Here is a 14,968-nt window from a genome sequence, read left to right on the forward strand (position 1 = left end):
CCAATGATATTTTAAAAAAAAAAATATGGATTGATTTTTTAAAGTTTCTTGCCCGCGGACAAGTGCCTATTGAAAATTCAATTGCCCACTTCTAAAATTCACTAGCCCCGGGCGTCGGGCAATGGGATTTGTCAGCCTCTGCCATATACATTAACCTGGTACATTCTTTAGCTGAAATTGCAGAATCTGAAACCTTGTCTGGTACAAAGAAACACACTAGAAGCATCCTCCATGCATCTCTGATTAATATAGGCCATAGAAGTACTTGAAAAGAAAACTGCTTCAAAAACCTTAACCTGGGACACCGACGCTGGCGCCGAGGGTATTACAAAAGCTCCCCCAACTTTGTTGAGGTGAGCTAAAAATATTGTAACATTTAATGATAAACGTATTTAAGATGTTTCACAATTTTTCTCTGAACATTATATTGACTGCTAATTATGGTCAAGATATTTTTTATATCAACACATTAAAAATGTATTTCTTTACAAAAATAATGAATAATTCTTAATGCTGACAAAAATATTTAGTTGGCGAATGTTACCGACATGATTGTCGGGGTTACTTTTATCAGTGTTTATCCCAGCCTGGTACTTACTTTATTTTTATAATTTATGCAAATGAATAAATTGTAAATTAATTACTGATTTTAAAGATTTACCAATGGAAAGATGAATATAATTTTAATTTATTTTCAATGATTTTTTTTATCTTAACCCATAACTGCATATCATTAAACCCAACTGAATCAAAACTCACGTCCCATGCACCTATATAATCTCATAGAACATATATTGTAGCAATCGATCATGTCATATCATATCGTGTAAGATCCTGTAACGTGTAGAATCATGTGCATGAAGGATCGTTCATGTAACAGGTTTAATTGTGTATTAATCGTGCAAAATCGTTTGTGTAATGTGATCGTTTGTGTAAGTTGTCAACAATAACGTTGCAGTCACTGTAGTTCAGTGTTTTTTTTCCAGTACTTTGGGACTGGGGGCTGGGGCCCTCAGAATTGGGAATTTTAGTGTCAATTATGCTAAATTGGGAACCTCCTAGAAAACCCAGTCACTTAAAAAACATTGTCAAAAAGCTTTGTTTTTGTCTTTGTATTACTTTAACAAACAATTGTTATAACAAATCAAGACTATTCTTGGTATGAATTATCTAATTACTTGCATCAAGAACAATAGTGGCTTGAATTATCTAATTATGAATAAATCCAACATGGCTGAACAGCAAAACCTGCTTGAAATTCACAGAAAAACATGCAATAAACGAACTGAATTTGATCACATATTTTGTAAGTTTTCCTTTGGGAAAACTTCCATTACATTTTGGGAAAATACAGGCATATTTTCAATTGGGACTGGAGCCGAATTTTGGCCCAAAATTGGCCCTAAAAAAATCACTGTAGTTGCATTTCATTGACAATATAGAGATGAAGTGGGTGAAACATTCATTTTGTTTGCAAACACCTTCCATCAGTCTATCAAAATTATTGTAGACCTATCTAATTCCAAAAACATATTCTTAGATACTACATTTAGTAAACCAATCAATTCCCACCTTTATCTCATGCCAACTAGCTGTCACCCCCCGCACACATTCAAGGGTGTGCCTTAGGGTCTGGCTACCAGAATTCGTCGCATCTGTTCATCCCCTGCCTTATATCAGGAACAGAACAGAAAATACTAAGTCCCATTTATGCAACAGACAAAGCCCACAACGTACAAACTGCTATTGATGAAATGGCAGGACACCACAGACAAAACCTGCCACACTACAAGAGGAAAGACAAGAGGCCCAAGTTCCTTGAATCGCTCTTCTAATAAACTGTACAACCTATCACTTCTATTTGAAGCCTTTGAGTATCCTGTATATTATAGATAAACCCTTGAAATTTCAATTCACACTCTGAGAACCCAAGATGATTCTAAACCAATTATAATTAGTACCTGAGATTTGGTCATGGTGACCTACTTATCACTTGTCATTCAAGCCAATTAATACCTAAAATATTTTTTAAAATTATAACCATGAAATTTTATAAGTAGGTAACCTACTTTTCAGCTGTTGTACTCCAAGGATCCAAGATGCATCAACTGACAAAGTTTGATGATTCTAAGCCAAATTAGTACCTAAGAGTTGGTCATGGTGACCTACTTATCACTTGTCATTCAAACTAATTAATACTAGGAGTGAAACAATTCACCGCGGTATTTTTTCTCGGTTTGATACACGGTGCAAAATCTCTAATTTTCGGTTCGGTTCATTTTTCGGTCGGGATCGTTATTCAGTCAGGTTTGCATAAGGTATAACATGTTACTCAGTATAGAAAGCGTAAATTTTTGAGGACTGATAGTTTGTAAAATAATTTTGACAGTCAAATCAATCTAATCCATTTCTTCTAGTCAATTTGCAAATAAAAATTCGTAAATTAAGTGACTAAATTTAGTAAAGGAAAGCATAAATCAACGTTGAATTTGTTTCCTTCTATCAAACTGTATCTTATCGAAAATAACCGTACTGAGTCAAAATTATACAATACGTATCGAACCGTGAAGGAGGTGTATCGTTTCACCCCTAATTAATACCTAAAATATTTTTTAAAATTATAACCATAAAATTTTATAAGTAGGTAACCCACTTTTCAGTTGTTGTACTCTAAAGACCCAAGATGCATCAACTGACAAAGTTTGATGATTCTAAGCCAATTAGTACCTGAGAGTTGGTCTTGGTGACCTACTTACAGTCCCTGAAACGTTCTACATTTTTCCGTTCGCTCACCGTTCGTTCACCGTGCGTTCACTGTTCGCTCTCCGTTCACAGTTTTGCATTCTGCGTTCACCGTGCGCTCGTGTTCACTGTTCACATAGCGTTCAGCATTTGCTCACCGTTCGTTCACTTAGCGTTCACCTTGCATTCAGCGTTCACTTATCGTTCAGTCTTCAGGGTCATTCGGAACTCCGAAGTGAAAGGACTTATCTTTTTGTAAGTAAGGATTTAAGGGTTTCTTAATTTATTAATTAACATATCGTGTTTAAAGAATCGTCATCTCATTGGAAAATATATCCACAATATTCTAACATTATCTTTTTTTATTATTCTAACTTAGCTGTAAGGTTATTTATTAATCTACTCTGGGAAATAAATGTTGTTATAAGTATGTACCTACATGTATTTAGAACGATGCTGAAAAATGTAATTGAAATACGGGCGATATATAGATACTTAAAAGTACTACAACATTTTGTTGTTATGTTATAGACGACAAATTGTTAATAGAGAGATAATCATCCTAGTTAATTAAGTAACAAACTGCAGCAAAATTACAAAAAATATTTATTTCTAACACTGCAGCAAAATTTTGAAAATATTTATTTTTATTTAAACACATATTTTTTTTTCAATTACTACAGAAAAAAAATGATAGAACTAATTCTGAGAATTATACATAGTACTGTGGATATCTTGTTAATTAAATATCTTTGGAGCAAATTAAATTAATAGTGTGGTTATAAAAATCTTTATTTTAAATGTAATACACTACAGATTTTCTCTACTATTATAATATAAAGTCTCTAGTTATAGAGAAAATGAATTCTTCCTTCACTGTAACTTTATATGTTTGCCATTCGATATGTTTAAGAGCCCCCACCCCCCACCCCTTTTTCTCCTAAATCGGTTACTTGGTCAGTATTTCCAGTATATTTTCTAAACATTTAAAAAGGAGTTAATGTATTTTGTACCACAAAAATTTCAGTCTCAAAAAAAAAAAAAAAAAAAAAAAAATGCATCTAAAAAATTCATTAAACAATAGTAGTTCAAAATATACACGTGTCGGCGGTGGTATTTTTAATTGGCAGCGAGTATGTTTCAAATTGAAGCGATAATGCTCAATGTATTTTATTTATTTATTTAGAAATGTTGGAAATAAATCTAGAAATGATTTTAAAAAAAAATAAAAACTTGTTGGAGATACTAGCACTTCATCTTCCGTTTGACGAGACTTTCACACCTGCACAGTATCGAATGATTTTGATTGACAGGACAAGCATGTGGACTTCGTGTGAACTTGAAGCAGGGAAAAAAAAACGAGTATGACTGTCAAACAAATGGATTTGTTGATAAAAAAAAGTTTCTTTCATTGCCTGATATATTTAGGAAAAAATGAAGAATTTTTGTTTGATATTGGTACAAACATTTGGTGAAGCCTGAAAAAGGGGGGGGGGGGTAAAACGGAATCTCTCTCTCTCTCTTTTGTCTGCTTGATAAAAACTATGACAGCAAATTGCTTAAATATCAAGTTCTGAAATCTTAATCTGCAACAAATAACATGAATATGTATGCCTCTTTGTATAATCTTGTCCGAGTATAATCACGGGGAAATGTCTACAGGTACATGTACATGTAGAAGTTTTGCTTAATAAATCATCATAAACAAGAGGCCCATGGGCCTTGAATCGCTCCTCTGATAAACTTCACAACCTATCACTTCTATTTGAAGCCTCGAAGTATCCTGTATATTTAGATAAACCCTTGAAATTCCAATTCACACTCTGAGAACCCAAGATGATTCTAAGCCAATTAGTACCTGAGAGTTGGTCATGGTGACCTACTTATCACTTGTCATTCTCTGAGGACCCATCAACTAAGTTTGATGATTCTAAGCCAATTAATACCTAAAATATTTTTTAAAATTATAACCATAAAATTTTATAAGTAGGTCAAAGTGACCTACTTTTCAATTGTTTTACTCCAAGGACCCAAGATGCATCAACTGACAAAGTTTGATGATTCTAAGCCAATTAGTACCTGTAATATTTAATTAAAGCCATAAATTTTCAAAAGTAGGTCACCGTGACCTACTTTTCAGTTGCTGTACTCCGAGGACCAAAGATACATCGACTGACAAAGTTTGATGATTCTAGCCAATAAGTACCCAAAATATTTAATTACAGCCATAAATTTTCAAAAGTAGGTCACCGTGACCTACTTTTCAGTCAACCTACTCCGAGGACCAAAGATGCATCAACCGACAAATTTTGACGATTCTAAGCCAAATAATTCCTGAAAATATTAAAAACAGCCATAAAATTTCAAAAGTAGGTCACCGTGACCTACTTTTCAGTTGTTGTACTCCGAGGACCCAAGACACATCAACTGACAAAGTTGAATGATTCTAAGCCAATTAGTACCCGAAATATTTGATTAAAGCCATAAATTTTCAAAAGTAGGTTACCGTGACTTACTTTTCAGTTGTTGTACTCCGAGAACCCATGACGCATAAACTGACAAAGTTTTATGATTCTAAGCCAATTTAATACCCAAAATATTTTATTAAAGCCATAAATTTTCCGAAAGTAGGTCACGGTGACCTACTTTTTAGTCGACCTACTCCGAAGAATCATGGCGCATCAACTGACAAAGTTTGATGATTCTAAGCCAATTAGTACCCGAAATATTTAAATAAAGCCATAAATTTTCAAAAGTAGGTCACGGTGACCTACTTTTTAGTCGACCTACTCTGGACTCAAGATGCATCAACTGACAAAGTTTGATGATTCTAAGCCAATTAGTACCCAAAATATATAATTAAAGCCATAAATTTTCAAAAGTAGGTCACGGTGACCTACTTTACAGTCGACCTACTCCAAAGACCCAAGATGCATCAACTGACAAAGTTTGATGATCCTAAGCCAATTAGTACCCGAAATATTTAATTATAGTCATATAAATTGAAAAGTAGGTCACAGTGACCTACTTTATAGTTGACCTTTTTTGAGGACCCAAGATGCATCAACTTACAAAGTTTTATGATCGTAGGCCTTAAAATGTCCAAATTATGTCTCTATAACGCTTGTAAATCGAATGCCTGCAAAATTTTAAAAAAGTAGGTCACTGTGACCTACTTTTTAATAAATATCTTCTATGGCCCCCAAGATGCATCATCTTACAAGATTAAATGATTCTAAACTTCTTGGTATTCGAATTAATGACCTTAATTGTTTTGAAAAAGATTAGCCATAAAGTTCAGAAAGTAGGTCAAGGTGACCTACTTTTTAGTTGACGTACTTCAAGGACCCAAGATACATCAATTGACAAAGTTTGATGATCATAGGCCTTAAATTGTTCAAAATATGCTTCTAAATCATTTTGAAAAAGAATGGCCGCAAAATTTCAAAAGTAGGTCAACGTGACCTACTTTTGAGTCAACATGATATGAAGTCCTTAGATGCATCAACTGACAAGATTTGATGATCCTAGTCCTTACAGTAAGCAAGATATTAACATTTTAATAAAATGTAATTTTTGGTCAACTTTGAAGTGACCTTGAGACCACGCCCTTTGCCCCAGGGTAAATCCCCATGCAAATTTTAATCTACAACATATCCTCATCCTTTTGTGTAAGTTTGGTGATACTCTGCCCAGTGGTTCTAGAGAAGAAGATTTTTTAGCAACCAGTACTTTTGTTTCTATTTTCCTAATTATCTCCCCTTGTTAAAGGGTCACAACCCCAGTTTTAGTATAAAAGGGAGCCCTTGGGCCAAGGATACCCTGTGACAAATTTGACAATAATTGGCCAAGGGGTTCTTCAGTTATGGCCCATATTCTAAAAAGTTTACGCACACTGCACAAATGGCCATAGCATTAGCTCTTTGAGCCTTTGGCTCAGAAGAGCTAATAAGCTATTAATAATAAACACATACGCAGTATCAATAGTTTTCTTATTATTTTTTGAAGTGCAAGATAACAATACAATGTTCTGAATTTCATTAAATAATATTTTAAAAATTTGTCTTTTTCATTTCTTATGTAAAAGGTTCTTCTACTAAAACGTATTGACTGTAGACCAGGACAATTTTACCTGCTTCTTAAGATACACAAAGAAGGCATGCCAGGTCGCCCTATAGTTAGCACAATTGGACACCCCACAGAGAAAATTTCTGAATACATTGATTTACATCTCTGTCCACATGTAGAGAATTTGCCATCCTATCTCAAGGACACCACGGACTACATTAACAAGATGCCCTCTACTGGCCTTCCAGATCATACCCTTCTCATGACTCTGGACTTCACATCTTTGTACACCAATATTCCGCATGATGAGGGTATCGAGGCCTGTAGAGAAGTCTGGGATAGTAGATCCATACAAATTCCTTCTACCGAGTCCCTTGCCAAGCTCCTTGAACATGTTCTCAAGATAACAACTTCATGTTTAATGGAGAACAGTACCTGCAGGTTAATGGCACTATGGGTACGAAAATGGCACCATCTTATGCCAATATTTTCATGGGCAGACTTGAACACAACTTGTTACTTCAAGCACCATTTAGGCCTCTTAGCTGGTTGTGTTTCATTGACAATATAGAGATGAAGTGGGTGGATTGCCACGAGAGCCTTGAGGCATTCATTTCATTTGCCAACACCTTTCATCAGTCTTTCAAATTTACAGTAGACATATCTAATTCAAAAAACATATTCCTAGATACTACATCTATCCTGACTGATGGTGAACTCAAGTTCAGTCTCCACACAAAACCCAAAGATTCCCATCTGTATCTTATGCTAACTAGCTGTCATCCCCCACACACATTTAAGGGTGTGCCTAAGGGTCTAGCCTTATATCCCCTGCCTTATATCAGGAACAGAGTGGTCTCCTGAAGTCCTACTTATGCAAGAGAGGCTACAATGCCCGCACCGTACAAACTGCTATTGTTGAGATGGCGGGACATGACAGGCAAAACCTATTACGCTACAAGGAGAAAGGCAATAGCAGCAGGGTTCCTCTGGTAACCACATACCATCCCGTCCTTAAGGACCTCAGCGGTATCCTTCAAAAGAACCTGCCAATTCTCCACTCAAATAAACTAATGGCAGAGGTCTTTAAGGAGCCTCTATTGGCTGCATACAGACGCCAGAGGAACCTAAAGGACATGATAGTAAGAACCAGATTGGACAATCCATTACCTAAAGGGGGCTTTAAAACTTGCTCTGACAGAAGATGTCTTCTCTGTAAGCACAGCTCTGACACAGACAGCTTTAACAGTCCCGTTACAGGCAGCAGCTACAAAATACTAGAGAATTTGTCCTGTCAAACAGACAACTGCATTATCTCATCAGTTTGCTACAAACCGTATGTTGGTGCAACAGGAGATCTCCGCAGGAGAGTCAATAATCACCGTTCTACCATTAGGACCAGAAAACTAAATGAACCCGTTGGGGAACATTTCAACCTTGAAGGTCACAAATGGGAGGACATGACAGTAGTGGTTATTGACCATAATCCAAGATGGACAGACGCTCAGAGAAAAGGCAAGGAAAAGTTCTGGATGCACAGGCGGAAGTCATTACGCCCTAATGGTATTAACAAACTAAATGACTTCACCAGGATAAACATGAACTAGACCCAATCCTGGATTGTAACAAACAAATTTATTCTCTCTATATAGTAAAAACATTACCGTTAATTCGCATTAGCAATTCTGGAACAACCTGCGCAAATATTTATAGCTTACATTTTTGTTTATTTCTTTTATCCGATTTCCAAATTTATAATATATCCAGATTCATATTTTAAAATTGCCCTTCAATATTATCTTTCTTTAGTTTCTTTTTATCATGTATAGTTACGCTATATTTAAAGAATAAGACAGTGTATGATTTACTACTTGGTTGTAGTTAATTAGCGATAATTAATTCGTTCAATTATGTAAATCGCACTTCACCAGAGTACACCCGGACCCCATTCATAGCGCTCCAGATCTCTTTCTTCACAACTGTTTATAAACTTCAAATTAAAAATGTAACACTAAATATTTAGTGTTTGGTAGTTTAGTAGTAGTGCTAGTTGTTTTTGTTTCTCTGTTTCCTTTGTTTTTATGACTTCTTAACTTTTTTCTTTGTCCTGAGGAAGGGACAGGTCGTCCCAAAAATTTGACCATTTTTATTGTTCGTGTCATTGGTCATTTTTAGTGATATATATATATATATATATATATATATATAAAATACATATACTCCATTCCTTGATACCGGTGGTTCTACGGTACCGGGGTATCCCTTTATCTATAAATTCACTCGCTAAAGGTGACACCTAGTGGCTGGATATTCTTAGAAAAGATTGGTGATACCTCGTTGACATTACTATTGCTTTAGATCTTAAAATGTTGCAAATTCTGGTAAGTTATCAAAAGCTACATTTTTAAACTTTACCTGTAACAGTCCTCATACCCTGCACTGAAAAATGTAACAGTCAATTTATAGGCGCATTTTACAACTGATTGGCATATTTTTGTTGTCGTCTGGTTTATTTACATTAGGAATGGGGTCATATGTTATGTGACCACTGTGGAAAAGTTATGTATGGAACCCAGTTTCAGCAAGATTTATATAACCCAATGAAAGAGTCAAAACTATTTTTTAGATGACTGCAGATAAGCATGAAGATTTTTTTTTAAACCTGACTTATCCTCTAATTATATTTTTCATTATTTCTTATCTGATAAAAAAAATAGCTATCTTCTGTTTTAAGGGTGCAGCCAAAAAAAAAAAATAATAAGTAAATAAAAAGAATTAAAATAAAAATACAATAGCCAAAATCTGAAAATTCAAAAAAGGCATATAATGCTATTTTTAAAGGAGTGTCGGGCAACAAATGAAAACTCGGCATCGAGAGCTTTAACCCCAAGTTAAAAAAAAAAAAATAAAAATCCAAGATATCGGAGCAAATCCTAAATGACAATAGATAAGTAACATTAACAAGAGGCCCACGGGCCTTATAGGTCACCTGAGTATCATGCAACAACTTCGCCACAATGGATTCATGTTTTAAACCAGAGGCCATGAAATTCACAATTTCGAAAGAGGCACACTTGCTCATCATAATTTTACATTTAGTAAGCTTACTTAATACCCAGAAAGAGAGCAGAGGATTATCAATGAATTAATGCATTTTCACTATGTAATCATTAGAGCCCTGCCCTAACACCAGAACCATGATGCAGGGGCCATAAAATTCACAATTTTGGAAGAGGCATCCTTACATATCATAACAATACTCTTAGTTCATCAGCTTAATACCCAGGAGAAAAGAAGAAGATTTTCAAAGAATTATTGCATTTTTACTATGTAATCATTAGAGCCCCACCCTAACACCAGAACCCCTGACCCAGGGGCCATGAAATTCATAATTTTGGAAGAGGCACCTTTACTCATCATAACTATGCATCAGTTTGTTTGTTAAATACCCAGGATCAAAGAAAAAGATTTTTAAAGAAATAATGCATTATCACTATATATTCAACAGAGCCCCACCCTAACCCCAGAACCCCTGACCTAGGGGCCATGAATTTCACAATATTGGAACAGGCACCCTTACATATCATAACTATACTCTTAGTTCATCGGCTTATTACCCAGGAGAAAAGGAGAAGATTGTCAAAGAATTATTGCATTTTTACTATGTAATCATTAGAGCCCCGCCCTAAAACCAGAACCCCTGACCAGGGGGCCATGAAATTCACAACATAGGAATAGGCACCCTTATTCATCATAACTATGCCTTCAGTTTGTTTGCCCTGGATCAGAGAAGATTTTTAAAAGAAATTATGCATTTTCACTATACATGTATATTCAACAGAACGCTGCCCTAACACCAGAACCCCTGACCCTGGGGCCATGCAATTCACAATTTTGGAAGAGGCACCTTTCATCATCATAACTATGTATTTATTTTGTTTTCATAATATCCAAGAGCACAGAAGAAGCTTTTTAAAGAAATAATGCATTATCACTATATATTCAACAGAGCCCCACCCTAACACCAGAACCCCTGGCCCTTGGGCCATGAAATTCACAATTTTGGAAGAGGCACTCTTTCTCATCATAACTATGTACTTAGTTCATCGGCTTAGTACCCAGGAGCAGAGGAGAAGATTTTTGAATAATTAATGCATTTTCACTATATAATCATTAGATACCTGCCCTAACACCAGAACCCCTGACCCAGGGGCCATGAAATTCACAATTTTAGAAGAGATACCTTTCCTCATCATAACTATGCATATTGTTTGTTTCCTAAATACCGAAGAGCAGAGGAGAAGATTTTTTAAGAATAATGCTTTTCACTACATATTCAACAGAGCCCCACCCTAGCACCAGAACCCCTGACCCTGGGGCCATAAATTTCACAATTTAGGTAGAGGGCTCAATGCTTATTACATTCATGCCAACAGTTTGCCTGCTTGATGCCCAGGAGTAAAGAAGAAGATTTTTAAAGATTGCATTAATTCTGATGGTTTTAGCCCCACCCCTCAGGCCCCTCCCCTTCACATATAGATGCTATGTGCCAAATTTGGTTGAAATTGGTTCAGTGGTTCCAGAGAAGAAGCTGAAAATGTTCAAATGTTAATGCACGACGGACGACGGACGACGCACGCCGACGGACGAAAACAGATAGCAATAGGTCACCTGAGTAAACTCAGGTGACCTAAAAATTATATCCAAACGTGAAATGGGGTGCAATTTGTATTGATTATGGTGAAATTTAACATTCGGAAATTGGAAATTATGATGATGTGTATGTAGACTGCGTGCGCCAAAGGAGCCAAGAATGATTACTTTTTGTTAAATTGGAAAAGAGTTATTTGTGTGGACATTGTGTGGACTCTGCTGTAAAGTAAAGGAGATGAAAGAATGAGGTTCTTTTAAGTGTTTCTTAACTAGAAAACTGACCAGTCAGCAAGGGCCCCGCCGAGGGGTAGAAATATAAGAGTGCAGCTTATTTTAATTGATTAGAAAAATTTAAAAATATATGAAGAATATGCAATAACAACTTTATTTATAAAATTTCAAGATAATTCCTAAATATCCAACAACCTGTAAAGAGTATCCCTGTATTTACATAAGGCAGTGAAAAACATAATATCTATAATAACTCAATTAAATGTATATTCAAACAAGAATAAAGCATGTGTTTTCAAATATCACCAAGTCTTGACCTTAACTTCAAAACAAACATCAGTTGCAGACAAAGGTTAATTTATCTTAAAGTGACAAATAAAGATAAGCCTGGAAAATTTTCTGCCCAAGACAAGATAATTAATCCCAAGGGATTAATTGTACTGCTCTCTTATCCTTTTCTTCCAAGTTTACAATAAGAACTCTTTCAGTAATGATAGAATGAGTTTATTATTGGACTACCCATTAAAATTAATAGTATTCTTGAATTTACATACGGCAGCCAAAAAAAAAAAATGAATAAATAAATAAATAAAAACAAAAAAATAAAAAATATATCTTTATGTATATCTTGTTTTTAGAATTCAATAAAATCATAACTCATTGTATATTCTACCAATATAAAGTATGAACATTATTTAAATCCACATTTCAGAGAATGTAAACATCATTCAGAATTGACCTTAACTTCAAAACAAACTTCATTTTCAGACAGAGGTGTTAATTAATCTCAATTTGACAGAAACAGATAATGCTTTGGATTCTCTTCAAGAGGAAAGTTAATTAATCCCATGGGACAAGTTGCAGCTTTCATAGTTTACAATTGGAACATTCTCAGCAGTTATCTCTCTTTGCCCTGGCATTCATTCTAATGTAAAGTTTAGGAATCTACCCCACCACCCCAGCTCCAAACTGGATGACATAGAGAACCAAACTTAGCATCAAAATATGTCTTACTGCCTCTTCAATCAACATACCAAATTTGAACTTAATTGGTCAGCTACAAAAAAAGTTATTAGAAAAAAACAGAAAATTTGTGGACGGAAGAATGACAGACGGACAGACAGACAGAGTGATTACTATAGGGCACCCGCAAATCCTTGCGGGGCCCTAATTATGAAAAGAAAATCAGTTTCTTGAATTTGTGAAATAAAGTATTTCACAAATGATTTTTTTTAATCAGAATATTGTTTTTTTCCCCTTAACTTTCTGAAAAAAATGCACTTCAAAGATAACTAATCTCAAAATGATTTACATTTTAAATAACTTAATTTATTCACTGAATTTTATGACAAAATTTTGCTTAATTGTATCGCTGGTAGCGCACCATACATATACACCGGTATCACAGTAACCTCCCTTGACACTAGAAACTTACGTGCAGTATACTTTTCATGTGTATTTCAAGATTTAGCGAGTAAACAAAACCATTTCAAGCTGATACATTATTGAAACACATGTTTTATTGTTGATGACTGACATTTATTGTTTACAATTATAAGTATTTAGTTTTGTTTTCAACCTTCATCAATAAGTACACCGGTACCGTAGAACCCTGGCATATATAATTTAATCATGGTAAATATGTCACAAATAAGACCAGATTTCTACTTTCAGATTTTCACATGTTGGGGGTTGGCAGGTATGATCAGTAAGGCACACCTTGTTACAGACATGTTTACCCAAATTGTTGTCTCTCAGTATTTTTCATTAGATTTGTCAGTGAGATTTGGCATTTGCCCGTAAGATTTCACTTTTCATCGACTGTACATATATTACTAGAAAACAACTATATTTCTGATTACCAAAACATGGTTTAATAACAAAGCAAAACATCATACACTGCTCTCTTTTGAGTGATTTCTGTCATTTTTTAAATTACCGCGTTTTGACAACTTAAATGTTTGAAAATTTTCTCTTCTTTAGCGATTAAAAAGCGTCAAACTGAGACAGATAACGAAAACTAGTTGCTAAAATCCATATGAACGAATTTCCGTATTTTCGTTATAGCAAACAGGTCTGTTTTAAGAGTAAACAGGTCTGTTGTTAGTTGAATCATGTGCCTAGATAAAAATATTATGAATTTTTTTTGTTACCTGAGACCCTTCTGGTGTCACCTGATGTATCAACTGTGTATCAATCCGACAGGCTCGATCATGAAACTTTTTTGTTTCGTCACCTTTGTAATAGGAGTTTATGTCTAGGAACAAAAGATAAAACATATGTTGATGCACTCTATCAATGAGTAAATGCAAAAAATATTTTGAATAAATCCTTAAACTAAATGTAGCAAAAAAAAAATTAAACTTGATATCAAAATACTTTAATCTAAATAATTATAATTTAAACTAGAAATCTGACCAGTCAGCAAGGACCCTGCCCAGGGATAGAAATATAAGGGTGCAGATTAGGGGATGAGAATTTTACTTGATTCCAAAAAAATTCAAAAAATATAAAGAATAAGCAACAGCAACTGCTAAATATCCAACAATCTGTAAATAGTATCCTTGTATTTACATAAGGCAGTAAAAAACATCATATCTATAATAACTCAATTAAATGTGTATTTAAAAATGAATGAAACATTTTTTTTCTAAAATGCCAGCCTTCGGTGAATGCAAATATCACCCAGGCTTGACCTTAACTTCAAAACAAATATCAGTTGCAGACAAAGGTGTTAATTAATCTTAAAGTGACAGAAAAATAACCCTCTAAAATATTCTGCAAACCAGCAAGATAATCAAACCCACGGGATTAATTATACTGCTCTCTCAACCTTTTCTTCTAAGTTTACAATAAGAACTTTTTCAGCAATGATAGAATGAGGTTATTATCTGAATACCTGTTAAAATAATTAGTACTAGATGAAATCCCATGCAAGCGCGGGAAATTGAATATATACCAAGTGCTACCGATAGAAAATATATTGTAATTTGTACTGACAGCCTACAGACCTATAGAAGGAAGAAATACTTTGTTCAAAATCCCACATGAAGTAGATGTATGTCTCCTCACACACCCCTTTTTTGTAAAAACTTGAAAAATAACAATTTCATTGTAACTGACGTCTATTGTGAAACCTGTTATACTATGTTATGGATATTGTACTCCAGATGCTCTTATTTCATTTCTGGTGAATGATAAAAGCAGCGAATATGTACATTTTACTGATAAATTGATTTTGGGGGGGGGGGGGGGGGGGTCCACAGGTTCTTGG

The 14,968-nt window shown here is 34.7% G+C and overlaps 1 protein-coding gene across 1 annotated transcript in view; it reads right to left on the reverse strand.

Annotated features, from left to right (window-relative positions):
• The window catches only part of LOC133200992 (uncharacterized), a 233,657-nt gene that overhangs the window by 160,531 nt on the left and 58,158 nt on the right, over positions 1-14,968 (reverse strand). The window contains exon 3 of the mRNA XM_061336799.1: positions 13,848-13,951. Coding sequence (XP_061192783.1) covers positions 13,848-13,951 — 104 coding nt within the window. The remainder of the gene's footprint in view (positions 1-13,847; positions 13,952-14,968) is intronic.

Source organism: Saccostrea echinata, unplaced genomic scaffold (genome assembly GCF_033153115.1).
Source record: "Saccostrea echinata isolate AGI-Se365-2 ecotype Australia unplaced genomic scaffold, CSIRO_AGI_Sech_v1 ptg000042l, whole genome shotgun sequence".
Classification (NCBI taxonomy): domain Eukaryota; kingdom Metazoa; phylum Mollusca; class Bivalvia; order Ostreida; family Ostreidae; genus Saccostrea; species Saccostrea echinata.